The sequence below is a fragment of the Poecile atricapillus genome, chromosome 21, assembly GCF_030490865.1.
Source record: "Poecile atricapillus isolate bPoeAtr1 chromosome 21, bPoeAtr1.hap1, whole genome shotgun sequence".
Lineage (NCBI taxonomy): Eukaryota > Metazoa > Chordata > Aves > Passeriformes > Paridae > Poecile > Poecile atricapillus.
Genome location: NC_081269.1, coordinates 8,411,251 through 8,431,974, shown reverse-complemented (window position 1 = coordinate 8,431,974; position 20,724 = coordinate 8,411,251). Strand labels below are relative to the sequence as shown.

The window sequence follows — 20,724 nt, the reverse complement described above, 5'->3', positions numbered from 1 at the left end:
GGGAGCGGGGCTGGAGGGCCGGGAGGTGCTGAGGGAAGCGGGGCTGGAGGGCCGGGAGGTGCTGAGGGGAGCGGGGGAATGAGGGGAGCGGGGCTGGAGGGCCGGGAGGTGCTGAGGGGAGCGGGGCTGGAGGGCCGGGAGGTGCTGAGGGAAGCGGGGCTGGAGGGCCGGGGGGCGCTGAGGGGAGCGGGGGAATGAGGGGAGAGGGGCTGGAGGGCCGGGAGGTGCTGAGGGAAGCGGGGCTGGAGGGCCGGGAGGCGCTCTGGGGAGCGGGGCTGGAGGGCCGGGGGCCGCTGAGGGGAGCGGGGGAATGAGGGGAGCGGGGGAATGAGGGGAGCGGGGCTGGAGGGCCGGGGGGTGCTGAGGCGCGACCATGAGGGGAGCAGGACGGAGGCACCGGGGCGCTGAGGGGAGCGGCTCCCACAGTCGAGCCCTTCCCGCGGTGGCCGCGCTGCCCCGGAAGAGGCGGAGCGGGCGGGTGGCCCCACGTGCGGCAGCGGTGGCGGCATGGCGGGGATGGAGGGGATGGAGGAGATGGAGCCCCGGGAGCAGCGGGGCGGCGGCGCGGCGGTCACCGATCCCCGCGGGGTGCTGCGGCAGGGCCGCGCCTTCCTCGACTTCTTCTGGGACATCGCTAAGCCGGAGCAGGAGGTGCGGCTGGCGGCCACGGAGAACCTCCTGCGGCACCTGCGGGAAGGCAAGAAGGTGAGGCGGGGGCCGGAGGGGCGGCGGGTGCGGGCGGGCAGTGGGGTCACACGGCTCATCCCTCCGCTCCCGCTTGGGAACGCCGCAGTGCGGACGGGCACGGGCCGTGGGGCTGGCGGCCGGGCCGCGCTCGGGGCAGCCCGGACACCGCTCAGCTCGGTCTCTCTTGCAGGACGATGAGCTCAAGTACACCCTGAAGAGGCTGGTGGAGGGACTGGGAGCCACCCGCGAGGCCGCCCGCCCTGGCTTCAGCTTGGCCTTGGCGCAGGTCAGTGCTTCCCAGCGCGGGTCAGAACCGTCGGCAGCCTCTGTCCATGCCTGGGGTCTCTTTTGCTGGCTGTGCAAGGCTGGAGGGCTCCCTTCTGGCTGCTTAGGTAGGGGAGGCTGTCACAGTAACCGTAGTGGTTTTAAAATGGTAATACTCTGCTTTAGAAACTCTTACAAAGTTATGAACTATACCAATATCACATTCATACTACAGAATGCAGTCCTGCTTCAAGGACCATCCTTAATTTACAAACTGTGACCAAGTTTTTAATTATTCTGCATTTAGTACTATTACTGTTTCTTAAAACTGTCTTGCTCTTGGTCTTGGTCTGTTGATGTGGGATATCTGAAAAAGTATCCCTTTAACAAACACTTCAGAGCTTTTTCCTCCACAGTGGTTGAATTTGTAGACAACCAGCAAGGGGTATCAACCTCCACTGTGGAGGAAAAAAATGAAGTATTTGTTAAAGGGATACTTTTTCAGATATCCCACATCAACAGATCAAGACCAAGAATGGTTTGGATTGGATGGGACCTTAAAAATCTTGTTCCACCCCCTGTCATGGGCAGGGACACCTTCCAATAGACCAGGTTGCTCCAAGTCCCATCCAGCCTGGTCTTGAACATTTCCAGGGATGGGGAAGCCACAGCTTCTCTGGGCAACCTCCCAGGGTTGTGATTTGTTCCTAATATCTAGCCTAAACTGACCTGTTCTGTCAATGTGAAGTCATTCCTCCTTGTCCTGGCACTCTGGGACTCCAGAGTCCCTCTGCAGCTCTCTTGGAGCCTCTTTAGGCACGGAAAGAAGCTCTAAGATCTCCCCTGGAGCCTTCTCCAAGCTGCAGAACCCCAGCTCTCCCAGCCTACTTCCTATTCTGTACATCTTTACTGCTCTGGTTGTCTTTATTCTGGCCTGATAAAACAGCACATCTGCTGCTGTGCTGAACAACAGTTCAGCTCTATTTTAGCTTAACCCAATACAATGTCATGAAATGGAAGAACTGCAAAGAGCTATTCCATCTCTCTCCTCAGGTATTGCAGGCTTTTGAGGAAATTCCACTGTGCAGCATTTTGGAACAGATAAAAGAAAAACACAATCTGGAAAAAGTGAAAAAAGTAAGTCAGCTCATCGCAACATTTGCCAACTGCTAATTTAGATGAATTGTCCTCTATGTAGTTTTGGGGTTCTTCTTAAAGCAAGTGACTATAATGAAATAACTGTTTCTGAAAACTGGAAGTTGATGATGTTGTCACCTGTTTTAGGTGAGATTTGTCAGTGTGATGAAGAGGTACTCTAGGACAGTTCTTAAACTTTGTGCAGGGGGTTGCTTTTCAGTATGTTCTCTTCCCGTGGTGGGGTGTTCAAGGCTGGATCTTCCTGCCATCTTGCTCCACTGATCGTATAGCTGCACGTGAAAGCCTCTCAGGAGAGCAGATTTTTACCTATTTTCTTTTTCTTTGTTTTTTGTTTTTTGCTTTCCTTTCAGAAACTTGTGAGAAATGCTGCTTTTGGGAACTTTTTTGGAGTTATGGCTCTGTTCCAGTCTGGGCGGCTTGTGAAGGTAACACTGCTGTCAGGTGTGCCAGGTCTGGTTCTGGTGCTTCTGCTGTGGAAAGAGGATTGGCAGAGGAAGGCTGGGTCACTGGGTAATCGATGCAGTGGCACTTGAAGCATCAAGTTCAGTTCATTTCTACTGCGTCATCCATGGACTCTTTGTGACTTTCTAATGTCTGCTCCTGAGTGGAATGTAGGAACTGTGTCAAATAGTACAGGAGATTCCTGTCTGTCCTGGAAGGAAGGGATCTTCATTCTGTGTTGTCATATCCAGCTGGAAAACATGATGCTGGAAAAAGCTGAGTGGCCTATCAAGAAACAATTGCATGTTTCTTATTACAAGTAGGCATAAATATCTAAAGAGTGGATTATTACCTGAGCCTCCAGCTTTATTTCTGATATATGTCCTCTGGTTTTGGCTTATCTTTCCTTTCTAGGACCAGAAAGCTCTCCTGGAAAGCATCCAGCTTCTCCAGCAGCTGACAAATCACCAAACACACCTCAGAGATCTCCCACGCAAAACTCTTATTGACATCACCTCTGAGGTACAGGCACAGCACGTGGGGCTGGGGCTTGGTGGGGTGGGAGGAGGAGAGGGCTTGGCTTTGGGGTCAGATTTTCCTTCAGTTTGTCCACAGCTGGAAGTTACAGGGGGTGTGGAAGAGCGAGTGTAAACTGTGGGAGATGTCCCTATATTGCCTGTGGGTGGATGCTTGTATTCTGGAAGGGTGCTCTGGTTTAGCTTAGTTCGACCTCATTGTGGACAATCCCACAGTCTGTTGCTTCCCATTTCACTTGCTTGGATGATGTGTTAGACCATCTGCTCTTTTGAACAGATGTATGCTGAAAACTGAACAGAAAACCACCTTCTTTGTGCACCAAACCTGGGCTTAAGGCTGAATTTTGTGCTGTTGGGAATGAAATGATGTAGGGACAAGGAGTAAAGAGCTCTCAGTATGTAGTAAAAGAAGAGTTTATTATTTTTTTTTTGAGTGGATATTATTTGTAGACATGAAGACTAGCAGTGTTAAATAAAAATAGAGTTTCCTTGTCCCTGGGTTGCTTAGCTGTTCAGGCAGAGCAGTCAGACAGCAAGAGAACAATTGCAGCTGGAGTCAGTTGACCAGAATTGCTGTCTGATGACAACATACTGTCCTACTCCCCATGGTTAAGCACCTGGGCCTGTCTGGCAGTCATGGACACATCCATTATTTATTTTCTGTTACGTCACCATAAAGACTATTTCTAGAGGTTCCAGAACACTGCAAGCTTTTAGTAAAACGTCCTCCACTGCAGATATTTTAATGTACTTCACTGCAAGTTAATAAAATGCCTTCAGATATTTCTCATATGCTCTCACCCTCGTTCCTGTCTAGGTACCCGAAACTGTGTTTCAGGAGGTCCTGTTTGACATCTTGCAAGGTGACCTCTCTTCAGCCTTCACATCTCCAGAGAACTTGCACCTTTTGCTTGTGGGTATGCAGAAATTCCCTGGTGTTCTGAAACCTAAAAAGTTGAAGAAGCTGTTTGGCTCACCTACTGTAGTAAATAAAGAAAATATTTCTAGGTAAGTTCTTAAATAGGGAGCTTTAAATGAACATTATTTTCCTCTTGGCTAGCAGTGAGAGAAATGTGGCTGTGATTCTGATTCCTGCTTGTATTTGCCACTGCAGGGGCTGCTAAGGATTAGGTGTTAATTGTTATGCAGGTTCCAAAGTTGTGTCATTTTTCCCAGGAGGCACAGTCTGCAGTTCTCAGTTCTGTGTCTGTCAGCAAGATGAATTTGGCCTTTAGCAATTCCCTTTCAGGTCAGATCTCTCACATAATTTTATTTCTCGTGTTCTAGACTTGTAGAGCTTCTGAAAAGTGTTGCAAAGTCTGAGAAGGAAGAGAAGAAGTTGCCCAGTGTAGTGTTTGATTTGCTACAAGTTGCACTGAAGGAAGGTGCCTTTGAACTGTTCTGGAATGAAGTTGTGGAGAACGGGCTATTGAAGGAGAAATCAGGACCTGTGAGGTTTGTTTTAATATACACTGTTTGTTTCCCACATTATCCTTCTTTCTCTTGACCCAGAGGTTTTGACTTCCATATCCCTGCATGCTCCTGGCCTCTGCCCCAGCACTTCCTCTCTGTCTTACCCCTGTGTGTGGATTTACTGCTGTGCTTTAGCCTGAGGGAATGTTCTTTGTTCCCACTCAGTTACATGTGCTACCGGTTGCTGGGCAGTGCTCTCCCCTTGCTGTCCATGGAGCAGCTGCAGGTGGTTCTCAAAGGGAAGGTGATGCTGCACTACGGAGAACACGTTGTAGCAACTCAGGTAGGTCTTTGAACAAGCTGCAGGTCGTGTCTTGAGCACAAGTCATCTCTGCCCCACTTCTAGTTTGAAACCATCTTGTATAAAAAAAGTTTCTGTAATTTTACACCCTTAACTCTTAGTAAAAGCAAGGTTATTGTATGGCCGCTTGTTGCAGTGGGCTGAGTATAGCCTGTGTTTGATTGTCATTGCCTGTTTTAAGGGTATGGAAACTGTTCAGCACTGCCCCACCTGCTTTCACTGCTGGTGCCAGGAAAGCTTTAATGATGGGGGAAGCAGAGGAAGGGCAGCCCTCAGCAAATTGAGTGTCATGTGTTGTTCTTTAACAGTCCCTTTGCTTTTGTGTGTCCAGAAGCTCCTTTTTGTTTATCATTGTGTCCAGTGTCGCATCAACATTGGAAGACAAAAAGGGACAGCTCGTGCTTTTGTTTGTTAGTGCTTGTTTCAATAAGCACATCTGAGGTTTAAGCACAAAATTTATTTGAAATAGGATTTTAGAGCTCCTCTTCCTCTTCCCCTACTGGGAAGTCAGCAAACAACACAACCCTGCAATAAACAGAGGAAAACTAAAAAGGCAATACTGATAAAAATGGCTTTTAGCTTGGCTTTTTGTGGTAACACAATCCCAGAGGTGAAATTGATGACTGACTGTAAACTTTAGGACAAATATTCAGGCAAGTGGCTTTAATTTATTTACTGCAGCCAAATTCTTTCATGTGATTTACAGTGCAAGTGTTCAAGGCCAGGTTGGATGGGGCTTGGAGCAGTCTGGTCTAGTGGAAGCTGTTCCTTCAGGCCCATGGCAGGAGGTTGGGAATGAGATGAGCTTTGAGGTCTCTTCCAACCCAGGTCATTCTGTGATTCTATGATTTATACTTACAGGGCCATTCAGACTGAGTGTGAAGTTCCTGACCTGCTTCTTTGATCATGTTTTTCAGTCTGCACAGGGATTTAAGTTTGCTGCAGAAATGGAGGGATATATAGATACATTTCTGAGTGGCTGTGATGACCCAGAGAGGCAACTGGCTGTGATGATGGGCTTCTCTACCCTTACCAATCAAGGGAGGCCAGTGTTGTTGAGTGCTTCCAGGGTAGTGAGACACCTGCAGGCAGTGGCCTTGCAAAAATACATCTGCTGGCTCAAAGACATGTTCCTCAGGCCAGACTTGGACTGTTGTTTAGACTTCTCAAGTAACCGACGAAAACAGAACTGGGAAAATGCAGACATGTGAGTACTTGGGTATTGCACCTTCCTCTCAACATTTACTGGTTCCTTTGCCATGAATTGACAATTGTTTATTTCCTCTGTCTCAGAAAGTTTAGCCCCAGCGTCTGACTCTTTTGCTGGGATAAAATTCAATTCTGCAAATCCTGCAAGCATCTTGAGAACCAGCCAGCCTGCCCAAAGCAGACTGGATCACCAAAAGAGCCTTTTCTCTTCTTTTTCTAGCCCTGACAGTTGCTTTGGAGAATATGTCTGGTGGTTTCCTCTTTCACTACAGCTTCTCAAGTCTTTGTAGGAATTGAAAGGAACACACTTTTATATGTGTATTAGACATGCTGCCATTCAGGCCAGGTTATGTGTTGAGTGGCACCTATAACACTCTACTGACTGCTGCAATTCTTGAAGCACTTTTTGCTCATCTGCAGACTCTGTGGGGTAAATAGATTGCCTTTTGAATAGTAGAAAGCAAACTTGAGAAGATTACATCTCTTCTTTTGTACCTGTTGCTTTGTTACTACATAACTTTTCCAGTTTTATGTAAAGCCTTTAAATATCTGAAAATCACCTCTTGATGCAGAGGATTGTGCAGTGTGTATTCATGTTGGGTTAGTGTTCAGACTGCTGATTGTGCCCACCTTCTTTTTCAAAGAGCACAACAGAAGACTGCTCGACTGAGAAAATGGATCATCCACCGACTGGTTAGCATCACTGAAAGTGCAACAAGAAGAGAAGAGAGCGTTGTGATGGACATTGCCAGGTGACACTGATGTAAAGACATGTGTGCTTGGGATAATTCTGTGTAGCTCAACAGCAGTATTCCAGATAAGCTGTCCCCATGACACCAGGCAAATCCATTAGTGGAAATGCTCCATAATAAATAATTTAGGAGACTAGGTTTTGTTTTCAAAATACCTTCTGCATAATTGGACTAACCTGTGTCATAAGTAGTTGGCACTTAAAATCACATTAGTCCCATTTATTTTCAATACATTTTCCATTCCTGCTTGCCTAAACTGCTTGAAAATACTATTTTTAACATCAGATCTTAGGTATTTATCTGTCACTTAAAGTGTCTTGGAGAGTATGGTGCTCTTAGTATTGTCTTTTGCGGCCTTAAGTGTTGGTGCTTCACTTTTGTGAAGTCCTGAGCATATTTTTTTTCTTCTTTACCTTGTCTATCTCAAGAAAACAGTCTCATTGTAAATAGTGGCTTTTTTCAGTGCTTGGACTTCCTTGAATGTGGAGCTGTTTGGTTTGCACACATGGGCTGATTTTGCTTTGTTATGACCAGTCTGGGTTTTCATTGTGTTCCTGTTTCCATCTATTCTAGGTTTTGCTTCTTCCATGCTTTCTTTGTTGCTAAGAAGAAGAATTCCCAGATAGCTGAGGCTAGAGTCCTTCCATCAGAGCCCCTAAATGAACGGGATCATACAGAGATAGAGAACTACTTCTTTGGGTAAGGATTTGATTGCATGCTTTAAGCTTGGAAATTTCTCTTTTTTCCTGAGGATAAGATCAGCTTATGAACAGCGGTGCAAGAAGTTTGGAATGGTAGACTGATATTGGAGCATTTCTTTCTTTGCAGGTTACTTCAGACATTAAACTCCCTGCCTGTTTTGGGGAACGCAGCAGAGGCTGCAGCCTTGAGGCAGAAGCACATCCATGGTGTGACTGCAGATGGGAAGCTGTGGATCTTTCTCCTAGCTGAGTATGCCAACAAGCTGCTCTCCAGTGAGCATGTCAAAGCTGTGAAACCTTTTACCGAGGAACAGAGGGATATCTGGGAGAGGTGAGAGTCGTGGGAAACTGGGTGCTGGGTTGGTGAAGTGAGAAAGGTGGGAAAGCCCTGGTTTTGGTTTCTCCAGGACAGTAAAAGAGATGTTGTATTCTCTTTGCCTCCTGCTGTTCTGGTTGCTGTAGCACAGCCATTTCACAGGCAGTGGCAGTTCTTTTTCTTTCCTTTGAGTGCACCCATGGCTGGGTTTCAGAGTGTCTTTCTGTTTCTTTTCACCTCATTCCTTTCTTCCTCTTCCTATGTGTTAAGTATGTGATAGCCATGTCCTTTTCTATTTTTGCTCATAGTCCCTCTCCCAAACATGATTGCTCATATTTTCTCGTGATAACACCTGTACAAATTTCTCAATGACTCTTTTCTGAGCTTGATTCTCCACAAAGGTCTAGGTATTAGGAATGCAGTCTGTGCACAAGTGCAGTGTTTTTGTAACCCACATTCAATGAGATACTATTATTGGGTTAAGATTGTGTACTAAAAGAGTATCCAATGCCAATAAATGAAATGTACACAAAACAGTACTATAGTTTTGGTCACATTTTTAGTCTGGTCATATGAGATGATTTGCTGTTGTAATTATGAAAAACTCACAGAGGTTTCTTTCTTCAGGACACTTCAGTCTGTGAAGAACCTGCAGAAAAAGGGAAACAGATCAGACAGTGCCAAAGTTGGAGCTTTCCAACAACTTCTGCTTTCAATGGCCATTCATCTTTTCAAGGTAACATATCTGATAGATATTTCTGTAGTATAAAATAGGCTGATAGCTGGGCTTTGTGAACACCAAGGTGTAGAGCTTCTCTGTGTCCAGAGACCCAGCCTTTCAGAACCTCTGGCTTCTGAAAATGGGCAACTGGCAGCTAATAAACTGTGATTCTTACACTGCCTGTAGATGTGTAGTGGGCAAAGCTTGGCCTGAGCATTAGTTCTGCTCTTGATTTGCTCTTGACTGGAGCAATTTTTGCTTAAATTCATGTTTGTTTTTTTTTTCCTGCAAAAGAGTTGTAGTAGTTGGTTGTAATATTTGTACCTGCTTAGAGTGGTCCTTAGATTTGGAGCATATTCCTTCTGTTGTTGTTGGTAGTGGGGAGTTCTGAGCCTGTTTGCTGTCTGCTTGTGATCAAACAGAATCAGTCTGAAACAGTGGATGTTCTGAGTGACCTTCTGAACTGCACAGAGAGGGCATTCAGCAAAGAAGCCAAAAAGAAGAAGAAGACTGGTGAGTCCTTCCTACAGTAAGAAAGGGATTGTTAGTGGTCTGTCAAAGACAGAAGATGGCAATTCTGCATTAGTGAAGCACTCTGCATTGGTTCTGGCTTGATGCACTTACCCCCAGGAGAATTCCTTCTTCATTCTCCTTCTGTGCCATTCTAAGTCTTCTGCTCCAGCTCTCTGCACTGTGAGTGGGTTGTGTTCCTCTGTGCCTTGGAAAGGAGAGCTGAGCTCCATAGCTGCCCTTGTTTGGGTGAGCACTGCAAGGGAGTTCATTCTCCTTGAGTCATTGTTCTGTGTGGCTGGTAGTGAACTGGTGGTGTCTGCTTTGCAAAGCTGTGGGCTCGAACACCCAGAAGGCATGAAACATGTTTTCTTCTTAGCTTGAGTTCTGAGCAAACTAAATTTGTCCTCTGTGTATACACATCATATTGGGAGATGGAGGCTGATCCTCGTTTAGGGCCTGTGTGGACCCTCTAGGCTGGGACTGGACCAGTAAAAAAATTGGTTTCTCTCCAACTGTGGTCTTGTCCTCCTGAAACCTGTGTAAATCAATTTGAGGGCATTGTGAAAATAAAAGCTGTAATTCTTTGGTGGTTTGGTTGGTTGTAGAGCAGGATTCCCAAACTTTTGGACCAAAGGATGAATTTCAAATGCTATCACTTTTCATGGGCTGCCATGACTTCTGATTTCACTGGAAACACTATAAAATACATATACTTTTGCTGACCAGCTGCCAACTGCTTTAGTGTAGCCAAGTAGGTGTCACTTGACTTAAAGTACTGCTAATCTAAGTAATTATTTAAGAAATAGTAGCTTTTGTTACCTGGTAAGCCTTTGCACTGCTCAAAACACCATTTCAAGCATGCTTCTCCCTCTGGTTTCTCCCTGTGGTTCCTCCCTCCCAGCCTTCTGGTCTGTGTTGCTGAGTGGGGACTTTTAAGAGTCAGCTAGAAGGACAATTTGATTTTTTATTCCTTGGTGATTTTTTCTGTAGTATCTTACTGATACACCAATGCCTCTTCCTGTCATTGTTTGTTTGTTCCTGTGCAGACAACTCCGAGCCAGGATGGGTTGAGGTGATGGTGGAAATCCTTCTCTCCCTCCTTGCCCAGCCCAGCCTCCTCTTACGTCGGATTTCCAAGAGTGTGTTTGTATGGATATGCCCTAACCTGACCAAGAGGGGCTTGCAGCTGATCCTGGATGTAAGTGAGGCACTAGCAGGGCCTCCTTGTACTGTTTGCCTGTTTTATCCCTAACAGATGTATGTACAAACACGGCTCAATTTTGGGTTTAATTTAAATTCTACTTGATTTAGGAAATGCCTGATGATGTGTGCTACTGAATTTGAACTGTAGTTTAGAGAGAGTTGGGGCTTTTTTTGTTTTTGTGGGGGAGGAGTTTGGTTGTTTTTTTACAGGAGCCTGAGGTCTCCTAACTTTAAGCTGTATTATTTGATAATTTTAGGCTGAAGAAATTCCTGGGTCAGTTTATATAACTGGTAGATTTTATATGTGAGTATAAGTGGTAACTTTTTTTTTTCCTAGAAGGGTGCTTTTTTCGTAGAGGTGCTAAAAATAAGTGACACTAAAAATCTGAATTGATCATACTACTAAGAAAGGTGATGCCTACTGAGAAAATAATATATGGATTGCAAAGATGGGCTGTCAGATACTTTGTGATGAACTCAATACTTCATTTGTAACAAACCAAGATGTGTGATGCCACCAGCCTCTTCAGTTTTCTCCCCCTTTTTTGTTACTTACTGAAAGAACTTGGCATGTTAACAAGCAGAAAGTTAATGCCCTTACTTAAAGTTCAGTTATTCAGCTGGTTTACTGTGCTGAAATTTCTGGCTGTTGTACACAAGAAATGCTTAAAAACAAAACACTGAAAAAACACAAGTCCCTTTTTTTTTCTAGGTTTTTGACCCTAACCAAGAGCAAAATGAAGAAAGTGCAGTTGTTGTGATGGAAGAATCTAACAAAAAGACCAAATCTGCACAGGACACGGTAATTGTGCCATTGTCAGTGACATTCATATCCTTAATGTTTAATGTTCCTCCTGAACTGTGTTAATATATTATCATTTCTCTATTTGAGGAAAATGGCTGTCACTCTATTAAGATTTATTTTAAGGGTTCAGCACACAAATGGCGTGTTGGAAGTGCATGCCTGAGTGTCTCTGCTGTTGTAGGTGTGGCTGGTTGAACAGGTGCCTTTCTGAGAATAAATAGCTGCATCCTGAAATGAGCACAGGCCTCTCCTTTTTGCAGCCACAGATGGAATTGTGGCTGTGATGCACAGCCAGCTGGATTCCAGATCTCATGGTTTTAAGGACTGTAGATATTCAAGTCACGAAGCATTACAGGCATCAGCAGAGGAGGGTCAGATGGGAGCTGTTCCTTGGAAGCTTCTCTTTGATACTTATTTAATATGACAGAGAAGTCTATATTATATTCCACTTTTAGGTCTTGTGGAGACCTGGTACCCCGTTATCTGAGGTGTCTGTATTTGGATCTGAAGGCTACAAGGAAAGGCAGTAGGGGAGGGTTGAGGTTTTATTTCTGAACAGTGACACATCTGAGAATTGAGCTGGGCTTGTAGGGTGGGCTCAGGAGATGAACTTTCCTTCCTTAGGATGAAGAAGGAAGCGAGGGCTCCTCGGATGACGACGACACTGACAGTGGAGATGAGGAGAATGAAGAAGTTGATGATAATTTTCGCAGTCAGCTGATGAAAGTTCTCCAAGCAGGGAACACTTTGGTATGTTTTCACTGCCTACCTTGATACAGATACCAGGAGGTTGGGATGTGGTGAGAGATGATCTAGTAACCCTCATCCTGCCTGAACTCATGCAGTCTCAGCCCTTGCAGCCATCTTTGTATGGCACTTGAGACAGCTCAGGGTCTTAGGTGAGCTGTGGGAATAAGTCACTTGTTCTGTTATTTATTGTTCCTATGTCTTGAGCACTTTAGCTTGTTCAATCTAGCCTGACACAGCTTGTGCTCCTGCCTGTAATAAATGAGATTGAGGTGAACTAAAGCACTGAGATACTGTTGGCTGGCCTGTGTGGAGGAGTGTTCCCTGAAGGCCACTCTGGAGACTTACTATAGCACTGATAGAGTTTGGTTTAATGATTCCAGTAAAGGTTGAGGATGTAGCAACATACGAACTTCTTTACTGAAGGAGGAACAGCACAGAGGGAGTCAGGTCAAAACCTCAGCCTCTTTCCTCTCCTGATCCTCTCTACATGTTAGTGCTGTGCAGCCATATTACCTGATGGGAAATAAAAGTGAGATTTCTCATGGGTCTGAGTGTTCCCTCCCTACAATATTATTCTGGGTTAGGTACATCCCTGCTTGAGTATGGTGTTGGCTCTGGTTCCCTCCCCACTGTCTTTTTGAAGTATATAAGTTGTTGTGTTGGGTTTTCTCTTCTAAAAACGTAAGGAAGGAGATAAGAGTGATGAAGAGCTGGATGATGAGGCTATGATGGCTCTTGACAAGAACATCTCGGCCCTTTTTGCTGAGCAGCAGAAGCGGATCCAGGCAAAGAAGGATGAGAAGGACAGAATGCGGAAAGAGAAGATCCTACGGAGGGATTTCAAGGCTAAGGTGGGAGAGAGGAGTACTCTGGCTGAGTAGCATGTTAATTGAAGCCTGTGCATGCTGTGAGCTACCTAGCACTAAACAGCTTGGACATTCACATATGTCATGAGCTCCTGGAAGCTGGGACTGGATTGTTCTGGCTTTGTACAGCATCTGGCACAGCACTGTTGGAGTCAGTGACTGGGGCTTCACAGGCCTGTTTGAAAACCAGGATTGTGCTGTTCAAAAAGTTCACTGGTTTTCATTTGCTGATCTGAAATGCTCAAATTGATAAGATCCTTTCCTACCCAGAGATTCCTGTCAGGTTTTTTTAACTCAACAAGCTTAATGAGGCATGCATAAAATGCCTCGGGTCATTTTGCAACATAAGCTTCTTTTGGCTTGGTGTGCCAGTAAAATGGAGGGGATTTTGATAAACCCCCTGGTTGGTTGTGACTGTAATGCTGAGTTCAGGCCGCCTGGTGTCAGCATGGACCTTCTGGGACATTCCAGCACCCAGGGACAGCTCCAGCTGCTCCCAGATGGGAGTCAGGAGTCAGGTTAGCCAAGGCTGAATAGTGAAGTGAGCCAGTGGCTCTATTGCATTTCCCTTCTGATGCTGTTCTATAAAAAGACTGATTTTATGCTAATGCACCGTCTGTAATTCAAGGGGGGCTTGCAGAGCTGTCAGTCAGTGATGCTAACAGGGACCTGTGCCAGGTTAGAGTGACTCAGGTCTGGCCAGGTAACACTGATTCTTGTAACTGTTCTTTCTAAATGGTGTCACTGCACTAAATAGAGTTGGCACCAACAGACAACTCTTAATCTTGAGTTTCAAATTTTAATTTTCACTTTCCAGTGCCCTAACAGTAGAAATGATACCAGAATGTGTACAGATCTCAGCTGTAAATAATTTTCTTCAGCCCCCTCCAGCTGCTCCACAGCCTACTGGTAGGAGCTCTGGGTAAATCCATCTTGTTTCCCTGTCTGCTGTACTCCTCACATCGATAACTGTGTTTGCAGGTGTTGGATCTGATTGACGTGTTCCTGGTTAAGCAAGCAGAGAACCCCTTGGTGTTTGATATCATTGAGCCCCTGCTTCAGTTGATTGAACAGTGCATGAGCTCAGACTCTGACAAGCAGGAGGTTGACTTCCTCCAGAAAACAGCCAGTATCTTCAAGTAAGTGTCTTTAGACCTCCAGATAATAGGCAATGGCTTTTGATAAACAGCTGTGGAATTGGTTGAACACCAGGATCTGGTCATTCTAAGGTTGAAGGCAATTGCTATGCTTAGAGATTGTGTAGGTTAGATTACTAGCACCACACACATACACAGTGCTTAGTCATAACCTGCAGGAAAGGAATTAGGATCTGAATTTTCTAGGCTAAAGGACTTGAAGTGTCAAACCTGTTTGCAGGTGAAAGCCTCAAGAACAAACATATTGCAAGTGTGGAGTCATGCCACTGAGTATCTCCATGGGCCTCTGACTCTGAGTCAGACCATGCAACAACTCCCAAGGCGTACAGAGTTGCTGCTGTGGCTGGAACAAACTCTCAACAAGTTATTTCTGAGATAGGCACAGTGTAAATTCTCTGTTCAGGGCCAGAAGTGAGGGATGATACTGGCTAGACAGACATAATGCATGGTGTGTCACATGTGTCCTCTGTGCACCACTTCTTGACATCCTCAACACTCTCTAAAGCATTTTCAGTGCTGCTCCCTCACCCCAGTTGTGTAAGTAACAAGGTTTGAGGCAGTCAGTCCCCTTTGTGGGAGCTCTGAAGAAAAGTCAGCTCTGATGCCTAAATTTGTGCTTGAAGGTGAAGAGTGTTAAGTGTCCTCACCCTTCTTGCCACAGCCATGTGCTGCCCACAGCTAGCATTGTTTGCTACCACTCACTGTGTTCTGGTTTTGTTCTCTCTCACCCTGGTAAAGTGGTAAGTGTTCCTGGCCATCTGTTCCCCAGGGCTCTCTGTAGGTAATGGCTTTGGCTTTGTTTTAATGCTGTGCAGGAACTCGCTGTGCCGCAATAAGCAGTACTGCAAGAGAGTGGCCTCCCTGCAAGAAGATGTGCATGCTTTAGTGCAGAGACTTGTCAAGAAAGCCTGCAAGCACACCGACTCTGCAGTGGCTCTCTATTACTTCAGGTGAGTGTTCATACTGATGCTGTGAGATCTGATGATGTTGTGTGTTAAGAGGTCTGGGAAGCAAGAGCCTTGCAGAAGGTTTGATACCAGCATCTGTGTCTTACATAAGGACTAGTCTGTCCTGGCAGTCTGAAGCATTTTCAAACACGTCTATTTTTTGGTGATTGTCTTTTATAGCTTCTGTGATACAGAAATGGTCTGGTATAGAGTTGCTGCTGCTGGTGGGAAGTGCTTTCTTGAGGCTTCCTCAGGGAGTAATGCAGTGTGTGTGATTCAGTGGGGATTGAGTGCAATTCCTAGTCAACCTGTGATGATTGTTCTTTAAATGCAGTGTTTACTGTCTCCATGATAGCAGAATGAGGGCAATATTGATTGAGTCCTGACTGTACTTGCCGGTATTTTCTCCTTTGCTGTAGAATACAGGAAAATTAGGATAAGCCAGATAAGTATTTGGTAGAAAGATGAGTGATCTTGCTGTTCTGTGGTGTAAATAGGAGTGCCATTTACCAGCAGGCTGTCTTGTGACATGCAGCCAGTTTCACAAGGACTTTCACACTCAGCTGTGTGTGCAGTGGGTACCGTGTTGCATGGTCAACCCAGTGCCATCAGACATTTTTGGCTCTGCAGCACATCTCCCCCATGGCTGTGCAGGAACCGTGGTACTCCTGGCAACATGGGGCTGCCTGTGTGTGCTGCATGGCTCCCTGACAGCTTCCCAGCAGTGGCAGCCCTCAGTGGGGCAGTGCCCAGTAAATACTGCATTTTCCAAAAGCACAGAGGTCTGCATGCTCTCCCCCCTTTTCTTTTATAGTGCCTCATTATACCTGCTCAAAGTGTTGAAAGGAAACACATCATCAACTCTTCCTCCCCCTGAGCCCAAGAAACAGAGTGACAGCAGAGCGCAGCAGGCAAGTCAGGTAAGAGATGAGGCTGCTGCTGTGTGTTTTTTGCCAGGAACGCTGCATTTCCTGGTTCTGCTGAGTGGGCCTTCCTTGTTCATTGTCACTGGGCCTGCTGCTTGCAGGTACCTGTCTACATGATTCCCATAACAGTGAAAAGTTCCCCTTCCCTCTGGCCCTCCTGCCTTTCAGTACCTGCTTGTCCATAGGCACAGGAGCTGCTGATTCAGTGGATTTGGGTTGATGTCCACAGAAGCCTCATGTGTATCTGTGCTGTTCTCCCTGATCTGCTGTTTTTTCCATTAAACTCCTGGCAGTCACTCTTGAGTTTTTTCCAGAGGATGCTGAGGAACAGGAAGACACAGAACAGTGGTGGATGAGAGTAAACTCCTATTCCCCTGAGGTTTGGGCTCAGGTGAAGGGTGAAGAGTGAGGCCTTTGTATTGGGCAGCCCAGTCCAGTCACCTCCACCAGAAACTTAGTTGCTGTGTGTCTGGGATTCTTGTTCCCCACCAGAGGGGGATATTGGAGCATGGACACTGTTTTGGGATTGCTGGATCCCTGATCAGTGCTAGGGCTTGTCTGATGAGTACCTTGGAGTCCTGGACATAGGTGCTAAGTGTATGTAGATACAGATATGTACATACACTAAAATCTGCAGCTAGAAGTAGCTCTTCAGCTGAGAACCATGTGCACAGCCCAGCTACTGCACCATGGGCTTGCAGTGCTCTGTGAGCCTCTTGTGCTATGTGCCAACCACAAACCTACAGCACAGCCCCCACACTACATGGAGTGTATTTAGTCCTACTGGGAAGCCGTGCTGCCCTTCAGTGGCATCATATGCCTGGGAGAGCACATTTGGGGCTCACTTGTCTGTTTTCTTCATGATTCTGTGTCATATCTCAAGCACAACTAGTTGTTGGAAAAACCTCTTAGAACTGATGAAAATTAATTTATTCATTGTTAGTGATTCATTCTTGTGTTTCACTGGAAATGCTTTTGTTCTGTTTTCTTCCCTACAGCTTTTGGACCCAGGTTGTTTGAATGTGAAGGAGGTGGCTGTTATCTACCAGCAGGCACTGACCCAGTTCCTCAGTAAACGGAACAGTCCCCTTACATTCTCCATGTTCCATGATCTCTTCAAACGCTTCCCAGTAAGTGCTGTCTTCTGCTGGCTCCAAAGAATGATTATAATTCTGGGAGAATAGGGAGAGAAACTTCTCTGCTCTATTGCAAACTTCTGAAATTGCTGAGACGTTTCTTTGGATCTTCACATGCTCAGACTCTCACATTCAGTTTTTATAGCAACACTGCAGGAGGCCAGGATCTTATTTATGGTTTGGACTGGGATACTGCATGCAGAAAGCAGGTGAACAGCAGGCTGCTCTTCAAAACATAGCCTAAGAAGCTCTAATTTTTTACCAGTATTCAAGACAACATGGATGAGCAAGGTTTGCACTAAGGCAAAACAGCTCACCTTGTTTGAACAACCAGTGTAGCTCCTGTCCAGCTCTGCTCCAACTGCATGCTTAGTTTCTCAATTTTCTTCCAGGAAGGCTGAGGAGTGTAAAGTCTAGTTGGAATCTAATCTCCAAGCCTGATGTTCAGATAGTGCAAGTGTCTGAAATGTTTGAGGTATATCCTGTAAGCTTGACCTATGCCTGAGGCTGGTCTCCCCTATGAGGACAGCCAGATTTTAAGAAACCGGCCATGGGCCTGAAAGTCATACAATTCTTCAGGGGTTTTTAGGCCAGGGCAAGCTAGAGACAGCTGCCAGAAGCCCTTTCTCAAAACCTTTTAGAACTGATATCTGATGTAAGGGTGGGAGGAGATGTAGGCTTGTGTAACGGGGGAGGATGCTCTGAGGGCTCCATCCAGGAGAGAATTCCTCTGCTTGCCAGGTTTCTTAGGACACCAGCCTCAATGCCTCGTACATAAGTTTGAGAAATGGAGAGAGAGCAGGTTTGTGTGATGCTCACATGGGCAGCACTTAAGCTCCCATCTGTAGATTTCTAAAGCCTTTGGATTTCATGTAACTGTTCCTTGTAGAATTGTCTCTTAAAATCACCACATCCACATGTCTTTCTAAATACCTCCAGGGATGGTGACTCAATCACTTCCCTGAGAAGCCTGTGCCAGTGCCTGGCAACCCTTTCAGTGAAGAGATTTTTCTTTATATGTAATGTAAACCTCCCCTGATGCAACTTTAGGTCCTTTCCTTTTGTTCTGTCATTTGTTCCCTGGGAGAAGAGACCAACCCACACCTGGTTACAACTCAACATGTTCTTTGCCTGGGACTGGGGCTCTGCACAAAGTGAATTGACACTACAGAAAGTGTCAGCCAGATGCAGACTTTAGTTTTCACAGGGGGTGAAAAGTGCTTGCCTGATTTTTCCAGGTGAAGAGAGGTGAAGAGTTTTGCTGCTGCTTTTTGTTGTGATCAAGATTTCACTCCGAAATGTGAAGCTGGTGTGAACAAAGCTGTTCATTTTCAAATAAACTGTTGCTGATTTCTGGATATTTCTTTCTTGTGTCATTTTCTTCTTGCTGAAGAGGCTGTGTAAAGTATAGACTGTTTTGCTTGAAAAACAAACCTGTCTGTCAGCAAACCACTAATAAGACACTGTGTCTTTCTTTGTTACAGATCATGTGCAAGCCATTAGTAGATACACTTGTTGAGTTTATCACAGCAGCAGCCAGGCAACATCAGCAGGTAAGAATCAAAGTAAACAAACAAAGCTGTACAACAGAGAAATTACTCGAACATGGCAGCTCAGATGATTTTTAATACATTTAAAATATGCTTTTAGGGCTGCCCAATTGTGGAAGTGACTTCTGGGGGGGCAGAGCTTTTGCAAATACTGCCTTGCTGCTTCAGGTGTGTGAAACTGGAAGTGCCACACAATATATCCACAAGCATGGGGGTTCTTTGGTAGCATCTCCTTTAAAAACTGCCTGCAGCTTTCAGGGTTGAGGCCTGATTGTGGTAGGGATTGACTCCATTTGCTTATTCCTTGATTAGTTCCTTCCTGGTAAGATGCTCCTCAGTATTAATGGAGTGTGCTGTAGTCCCTCCTCATGCTGCCTCAAGGTTGGGTTCTTGAGTCTGTTCTGTGCCTTGCTAGCTGTCCTGCATTTTACAGTCTGTGTGCTGCTGTATTGAATTTAAAACCACCTGTACCACAGATCTGATTTTTGATGGTTGGTTGCCTGTGCCTGACTAACACAAAATTAGTGGAGCCTTATCAATAAAACTTTGCAGGGTGAGTGCACAGCTCAGTGTTGCTGGAGCAGGGAATGAGGCCTGTCTGGATTTTCACTGCAGTGGGGGGGCCTTCCACACAGTTAATAACTAAAACCCCTCTAGGCCAGTAGCACTGTCTCAAACTTTCCCACCCCCCAGCTGTACCCTGTGTCTGTCCCCTGCAGAAGTGCATCCTAGATTGATCTTTCTGTTTCATAAATAGCTGTTTTATTGTTTCTGATCATTGGAGGGAATGTGAAGGGGTAGGTATGTGTTTATGGTAGGGCTGCTTTGTATTGTCAGTGTAAATTGCAGTTCAGACTGTTTTACCCAACAGGAATTGCTTTGATTTAAAGACCAAAAATAAAAAAAATAAAAATAAAAATAATTAAAAAAAAAAGTGAATTGAGCTATTAATAATTTCAGTGGATGGTAATAAGGATAAGAACACAAATAACAAATTAATTGTAAGTCACACACTTGATCCCATCCTCAAGAGACCAGAACAGCATCCCAAGCAGATAGCTCCATTATGTGGGTATCTTTGCTTCTCCACAGGGAATAGCATTGTCCTTCTACCAGGGCTTCCACAAAGCTGCTGGAGCTTTGTTTGCAGAGCCTGTTTGCCTGTGGGTGGGAGGAGTAGGGGAGGACATGTGGAGTGTGTGGGAGCTGGGTACAGAACATGGATATACTGCTGTTCAAACAAAGGCACATGGAGAGTGAGCTCTGGAAAGCCTGTGGAGCTTGGAGTTGCAGCTTTACATGTTTTACACTGTGCTTCCTTTTCAGGAATTCTGGCTTCCCAGCATCAAATGTCCAATTTCAGTTCAATTTCAGTTCAGTTTTCCCACTGATTCTCAATGCAAATGTGTTTTGGTGCTATCCTTATGGGTAGGGTAGGAGTCAGGCTAGGTGGGTGTATATGGCAAAGTGATGTGGATTAGAGCAGGCAGCCTCTGGGAAAATGAGGTGGGAGGACTTAGCTTCCAAAAGAGCTGTACTAACTCAGGAGTCCTGAAAACACCAAAGGTCTCATGATACTCTGAATTTGGCCAGCCCTGATGACTGAGGGGAAAGTGGGGTGGTATTCCATTTTTAGCCCTGAATATTGGCTTCTAATCATTAAACCAGGTTAGTCACAGGGACTGGAGGCTTAATTTCTGTTCTGACACTCCTCTTGTTAGAGGAGATTGTTGTGGATATGGCAGCTGCATCTGTATGGACAGCTTATCCCACTGGGACTCTGACTTCTTGGCTCTGTAGATAGCTTTCTACAAGGAGTGAATTTGCAGTGAGGCTGAGACTGAACTTGAGACTGAAGTTTGTACCTGTGGCCAAGTTCTGCTCCTCTGATGTTACTACTGGGGCACAGATGCCTGCAGGAGACAGTAAAGCAGCAGTTTCCCTGGAAAAGGAAAGAGATAGGAGAGATTTGTGTTATTTGTGAGTGGGGGAACAAAGGCAAGGGATGTTTTAATCGGGGAAGGGAGGTTGTCATCCCACCCTGAATTCAGTTAGTACCTGTTTAAACCTATGCATCAGAAAGATACAAGATGTGTGTGACAGTGGATCTGCAGAAATACCTTGTTCCAGGCAGTTCATGCTTCTCAGCTGGACTTCTCACCCATTGTGAGACCACGCTGGCTGCAGGACTCTGTGACTGGTGCTCTGCTACTTCAAATGCATTGTGCCTGTGGCAGCTGGTGCTCTGAATGCTCAGTGATATTGGCTGGCCTGTTTTCAAACTCTGCCTTTCTTCAAGTGGGAAGTTGAAG

At 45.6% G+C, this 20,724-nt stretch overlaps 1 protein-coding gene across 1 annotated transcript in view; it reads left to right on the top strand.

The window, feature by feature from the left end:
- The first annotated feature begins 477 nt into the window (after nt 1-477).
- Nucleotides 478-20,724, top strand: part of MYBBP1A (MYB binding protein 1a) — a 37,364-nt gene continuing 17,117 nt past the window's right edge. Inside the window, exons 1-23 of the mRNA XM_058854353.1 lie at nt 478-705; nt 878-973; nt 2,005-2,088; nt 2,460-2,534; nt 2,965-3,072; nt 3,904-4,094; nt 4,374-4,541; nt 4,725-4,842; nt 5,778-6,067; nt 6,714-6,821; nt 7,395-7,520; nt 7,650-7,853; nt 8,466-8,574; nt 8,982-9,072; nt 10,119-10,270; nt 10,988-11,077; nt 11,705-11,830; nt 12,517-12,681; nt 13,678-13,835; nt 14,669-14,803; nt 15,615-15,720; nt 16,725-16,856; nt 18,347-18,415. Of these exons, the coding sequence (XP_058710336.1) occupies nt 508-705; nt 878-973; nt 2,005-2,088; nt 2,460-2,534; nt 2,965-3,072; nt 3,904-4,094; nt 4,374-4,541; nt 4,725-4,842; nt 5,778-6,067; nt 6,714-6,821; nt 7,395-7,520; nt 7,650-7,853; nt 8,466-8,574; nt 8,982-9,072; nt 10,119-10,270; nt 10,988-11,077; nt 11,705-11,830; nt 12,517-12,681; nt 13,678-13,835; nt 14,669-14,803; nt 15,615-15,720; nt 16,725-16,856; nt 18,347-18,415 (3,099 nt within the window). The 5' untranslated portion in view covers nt 478-507. The remainder of the gene's footprint in view (nt 706-877; nt 974-2,004; nt 2,089-2,459; nt 2,535-2,964; nt 3,073-3,903; nt 4,095-4,373; nt 4,542-4,724; nt 4,843-5,777; nt 6,068-6,713; nt 6,822-7,394; nt 7,521-7,649; nt 7,854-8,465; nt 8,575-8,981; nt 9,073-10,118; nt 10,271-10,987; nt 11,078-11,704; nt 11,831-12,516; nt 12,682-13,677; nt 13,836-14,668; nt 14,804-15,614; nt 15,721-16,724; nt 16,857-18,346; nt 18,416-20,724) is intronic.